General features: G+C 56.1%; 2 protein-coding genes across 2 annotated transcripts in view; both read left to right on the top strand.

Annotated features, from left to right (window-relative positions):
- The window catches only part of CHGG_04752 (uncharacterized protein), a gene marked incomplete at both ends in the record, with an annotated part of 3,661 nt that extends 2,027 nt beyond the window's left edge, over positions 1–1,634 (top strand). The window contains 3 exons of the mRNA XM_001223965.1: positions 266–932; positions 1,152–1,301; positions 1,359–1,634. Coding sequence (XP_001223966.1) covers positions 266–932; positions 1,152–1,301; positions 1,359–1,634 — 1,093 coding nt within the window. The remainder of the gene's footprint in view (positions 1–265; positions 933–1,151; positions 1,302–1,358) is intronic.
- A 2,634-nt stretch (positions 1,635–4,268) lies between these two features.
- On the top strand, positions 4,269–5,037 carry CHGG_04751 (uncharacterized protein; the record flags this gene model as incomplete). The annotated part of the gene is made up of 5 exons (XM_001223964.1): positions 4,269–4,281; positions 4,368–4,383; positions 4,462–4,546; positions 4,659–4,817; positions 4,903–5,037. The coding sequence occupies 5 exons, from the start codon at positions 4,269–4,271 to the stop codon at positions 5,035–5,037; spliced, it is 408 nt and encodes a 135-aa protein (XP_001223965.1).
- Positions 5,038–5,442: the final 405 nt, after the last annotated feature.

Here is a 5,442-nt window from a genome sequence, read left to right as displayed (position 1 = left end):
GGGTGATGATCTCCCATTGGGGTTCGTGGAGGGTGGGTTTGAGGGCTGGATGGCGGTAAGGTGCTGCTGTTTTCGTTGTTGTGATTGTTGCGGGGTGTTCGGGGTCGTCTTGAGATGAGGAGGAAGAGGACGAGGTGGCGCTTTGTGGGGAGTCGAGGATGAGGCTGGATTCGTTGGGGTGGAAGTGGAAGGTGGTTGTGGAGAGGGCGGCCGTTTCCGGGTGGAGGCGTGCTTGGTGCGCCTGTCGCGTTTGTTGCTCGCGCAGCTTCTCGACCTGCGCGGCGCGGTTGCGCTCGTCCATGGCCCGCGGCGAGACGATGGTGACCGTCTTCCTTTCCTTCCTCGATTGCTCCGGCGAGGCCTGCGGGGGCGGCTCGAAGCTGGCCCTGGACGGTGACGGGAGATACGCGGGCGAGGTGTTGGAACGCGTGAGGCCGCGAGGGGGCGCCAGTGATGTTTGGGAGGCCATTCCTATTCCCGTGGCGGCGATGCTCCCCGACTGCCGGTTAGGTGTCTGCGGGAAGAGGGTGAACGCAGGGGACTTCATGGGCTGCGGCGAGGTGGCTCTGCGTGGCTTCGTCTTGTCCTGTTCTTCGAGATGTTCTATCCTGTCACTGATGGTCTTGAGCTTCTCTAGTGTTGCTTGGCGCCGTTCCAACAACGACGACTTAGTCCCATTCGGGTTCAATACGCCACTAAACATGACACTATACCGCTCCAGCCTGATGTCCGGGATGTCGATGTTGAGCAACCCGGCACCGCCCGTAGATGTGGAGGGAATGGGTGCCGAGACGACCGGCATGTTTGGTTGTGGAACCACGGCGTCCGCTTGTGACATTGTCATGGACCTGATGACGATGGGTTTGTGCTTCGGCGTCTTCCTTCCGGCAACAGTGTTGCTTCTGGCTGGGGTGGACGAATCATTGGATACGGTTGGTGTGACGGACGAGGTGCTACGATTTGCTTCGGCGCTTCCAATGGCCTTGGGCGGTTCGGCGTGCTTTCTGCTTCCAAATAAACCAAACAGCCGTCTCTTCTGCGTCTTGGACCGCTGAACTGTGGGTTCCGGTGTCTGCACTGGCTGGGGAGAAGGGTGGGCCCGGACTGATGTCTGTGTTTGGGGTAACCACCCGGCCTGTGGGCTTCCCGAGTACGGCGTTGAGTCTTGGGTTGGGCTCCCCAACGCCATTCCGATTTGGATTTCCCCGGAAGCCGAAGATTGGGGTGTAGGCAGCATGGCGGGAGGCGACATGGCGGACGACGGAGATGCCATCCGTGACCTGTGGGGACTGGGCTCCGGTGTGAGTAACCAGAGAGCTGTTGGTATGGGATATTGACCCTTTCCGGCCCTTGTCAAGGCGATGTCGTCCTTGGACAGCCTATTGTCCAGCCTAGACTTCGTGGCGCCCGATTTGCTGGAGCCAGGCCCTGAAGATGTGCTGGGTCTCGCTGGCATGCTGAGCGGCGCTGTGTTGTTGGGTGCGCCGGCGATGTTTCTCGATGGCGGGGGAGGGAGAGGGCGCGTCGAGATAAGGGTTCCTCCCTCCGGAAAACGTGACGGGGGGGATGTCGGCATTTTGAAGTGGGTGTCGGTTCCGTCTGCTGGCATCCTGTGGATGCAGGGTAAGATCTGATACACGACCATGTCCTTGGCCTAGGGTAGTGGTGGCTGCTGGACCGTGCCCCCCCTCCTTCTTCTGGTCATTTGCGGGCTCCTCATCCGCAACCACATCCACCGCGGTCGCCGAACCCGTCCCTGTTCCTGCCCACAGCCGGTTGTGGCGCCTTACCGCTTTCATCATGGTGCCCGTTGAATCTCGGTAGACTGCACCACCAAGACTGCACCCACCCAAGAAACTACCAGGGGATGCTCCCCGTCGTCCCACTGACTCTCACAGCAGGTTGCAAGGAACGGGGCCTGGCCCTTCGGATGGTTTCGAAGTATCGTTGTCTAATCACGGAAGAATCCCGTTGACGAATCGAGAACGCGAACCACCCTTTGGAAATGGCGGAGGCCGTAAAACGCAAGAGAACAAATGACAAAAACGGGAGCCTCGTGACAGGCTCATGGCGAAACAGAACGAAAGGGCTCAGGAAGGGTCCTGAGTGGAAGACGGTGGGAGATTACCACTTACATACTTACATACTTACCTTCCGCTCGCGGATTCATCTCACTCGAGACGAAGTTGAGCTGAGCCTGAAGTCTTTTCCGACTTCTTGGAGACCACATCTTTGTGCTTTCCCGAGCCCGGAGAGCAATGTTGGTCTGAGAAGCACGGCGGGTATTCTGAGCGAGGTTGATCGCCAGCAGGGGGGGTTGCTCATGGACATGTCCTCCTGGCCCTGGCAGAGAGCCATGTTCCGTCCCTGGTCTTTCGAACGATCGAGGGGTGCAACAGCGAGCCCCTGTGCGGGGGATCCTGGGGTAGACTGGGCACTGAGGTGACCGGGGTGATACTTTTTTCCAGAAGCCTCCGAGCCGATCTCATCAGCTGAGAAGCCTCCCGTTTTGCGGTTACACTGCTGACCCGATAGAGGACGGAGGCATGCATGCACCGCCGGTCGGGAAGCAGCGTGTTCCTTGAAATAGGCTCAATAGTTAACCAAACCCTTTTATGATCATTTCCGAAAACTGGCTTGACGACACAAGGTGGACTGTGGTGCTTCCTACACAGTACAGCCCATTTGTCTCGCCATGAATCCCCCCCCCCAGTCGTCCCTGAATGAAACGCAACACCCGCCTCACCTTGATCGCAACGCTAACGTTAAAAGTTAGGCTTGCGCGTGTTCGAGCTCTTTTAATGAAGCACCCCCTTCAAGGGGCGGCCCCGCTAGAAAAGCGGGGCGTTTCTGATGTCTGAACGCCAAGCACTGGAAGGTTCCGAAGCCCTACCAAGATCTCTCGCAATCATACTGCGGGAGTGCGGTCCCGCGGTTCCTTGCTGTAGCTCTGCGACGCTGTCGAAATTAGAGGACCCCAGGATCAGAGCAGACAACTTGGAAGTGGCAAGACGGGATAACTCGAATCCGCAACAGCAACTGTTTCTCGAACAATCAAATTGCGAGTAACTACCGGAGACGCCCAGCGGTTGGGTTTCGGAATGATTTGTCAATGAACTTTCGCAAACATCGAGTCAATCAGTCGGGACCGCGGATTAGTTAGGTAGTTATTTACTTGCCGCCAACAGGTCGCGTGTCGCGTTCGTTCCGATTGTCTGATGTTGTCGGGAACGGAAGCGAATGCCAAGCGCCGTCCGATCTTCGATTCACCGGTACCGAAGAAAAGACAGGGGTCGAACTGCGAAAGCCGCGTCTCAGAAATACAAATCTCCACAGACAGCGAGTTGGATGTCACCGCCTGTTGGCTTTGGCTTGTGGCAGCTTTTACCGTACACGAGGATGAAATGGCCAAGGGATGCCAAGTATCATGAAGGCGGGAAGATCGGGTTCGTGTATGTGCAAGATCGCATGGCACGAATGCCCGCTTGGACGGGTAAATCCTGGGGCTTCTTCACCTTCTAGAACTTGTTTGAGCAAGCGAATCGAACTGGTGAAATGGGAACAGCTTAATTTGCGTGATCTGCCTGCGATTGTCTCGGGGTCGTACCAGCAGCCTCAAGCTGCGACCGCGTGTTTCTTCGACCCGCGCATCATCGAGGCTGCGTGTCGGCGACACCGAAGATATGGGAGACAGTAGTGTACCGCACGAAATAGGGACCCCTTGAATGTCGGTTAAAATGTCAGCCTGACGCATCCGGCGCCCCGGACTGAGAGTAAAAGTAAGTAAACAGAGAAGGCGGTTGTCGGGGGCACCAAATGGTCCGGCACCGGGATTGCGGCGTGTTGTTGAGCTTTCTCGTACCTAGTCTTCCTTAAGCGTGATGCCAACTGTTGATTGGGACATTGCCACCGCCAAACCCGCCGCGGCTGCTCCCGCTGTTGGGAAAATGCGGGACCTGAGGCTCCAACAAAACAAACGGTGAAGAGAAATGGCGGGCTTTTTGCAAGTTGGCGGTCTGGTTGTGGAACGGTTAATTAGCTTACATAATGCAAACTAATTTAACCCCTCCTCGCGGTGATGGAATCTGCCCAAGCTGGCGGGGTACCGAGGAGTTGAAAGACCAAACCTGAACCCGTCCACCGATAAGTTCCGCAACACCGCTAAATCGCCCACCAACAAACTACTGCTCATACCCGCGCACCTTCGCTCTCCTGCGGCTTCCTTCATTTCATCAGCCCGTTTGCATCACAAAAACCCCGCGCCCATCATGTCCTGGCAAGGTACGAAGCTGTCACCATCACGAACAAACCCCACTTCTGCTTGGGATCTTGGATCGGGGGAGCTGACACAGAGCTTACTGTTACAGCCTACGTTGACACGAGGTACGCATCGAACCACCACTGCCGCTGAAACTGCATTCTCGACGATACCGTGTTCCGTATAACTAACGCAACCCAAAGCCTGGTTGCCACCGGCCACGTCCAGAAAGCCTGCATCGCTAGCATCGCCGGCGACGGCATCTGGGCAAATTCGCCTGGTTTCGCGGTAAGAAGCGACGCCCATCCCACCGCCGACCAGCCATATCTTCATTCAACATCAATATCCCGTCTCAGCACCCGCAATACAACCGAGCATAGCCTAACGTCTCTTACTGTAGATCAGCCCCGATGAGCTCAAGACCATCAGCCAAATTATCAAGGAGCTCGGCGCGGACTCGACCCCGATGCTAGACCATGCCCGAGCTGAAGGCATCTACGTCGCTGGTGTGCGCTACGTGGTCGCGGGAGGCGCAGAACAGGGCATCTATGCCCGCAAGGTACAATTTCCTAACCATCGACTCCCCATGACCCCATCATACTCTCCCATGTGCACTTTCGCTAATACATAGGTCCAAACTGCAGGGCAAGGAGGGTGTCTACATCGCAAAGTCGAATCAGGCCATCATCATTACCTGGCACGACGAGAACACTTTTGCCGGCAACGCGTCATCGGTGACCGTGAACCTCGTTAAATATCTAACCGGCGTGGGTTACTAAGGTTGGTCGGCCTTTTTTTAGGCGGATGGTGGTCGAGGGGCGGTCGAGTGGGAGTTTTCTAGGATGGATGGATATATGAGAATTCATACAAGGCCAGCCTTCTTTCATCCATGACTCGGAGGAGCAACTGTTAGGACATAACATATCCGACCAGCGGTGTAGAGGGAGACAGACGGTGTGTCGTCATGGCCAAAGGGAAGGCCAGAAGGCTTGATTTACTGATGCCGCGGGGATGCTTTCATAGAACCAAATTCGTTCGTTGACGCCCAGATGCTTGTTTTCTTTTGCCTCTCCAACGTTTCAAACCACTAGCCCATCCTTAGATATGTCGTGGTCTTGGTTCAGCATATGACTTGCCTCATCCCTCGGGTGACTGTTTGCATTTTCTATTAGTATCCACAATCT

Source organism: Chaetomium globosum, genomic scaffold, assembly GCF_000143365.1.
Source record: "Chaetomium globosum CBS 148.51 scaffold_4 genomic scaffold, whole genome shotgun sequence".
NCBI classification, from domain to species: domain Eukaryota; kingdom Fungi; phylum Ascomycota; class Sordariomycetes; order Sordariales; family Chaetomiaceae; genus Chaetomium; species Chaetomium globosum.
The sequence above is the reverse complement of the archived record's forward strand: the minus strand, read 5'-3'. Positions and strand labels throughout refer to the sequence as shown.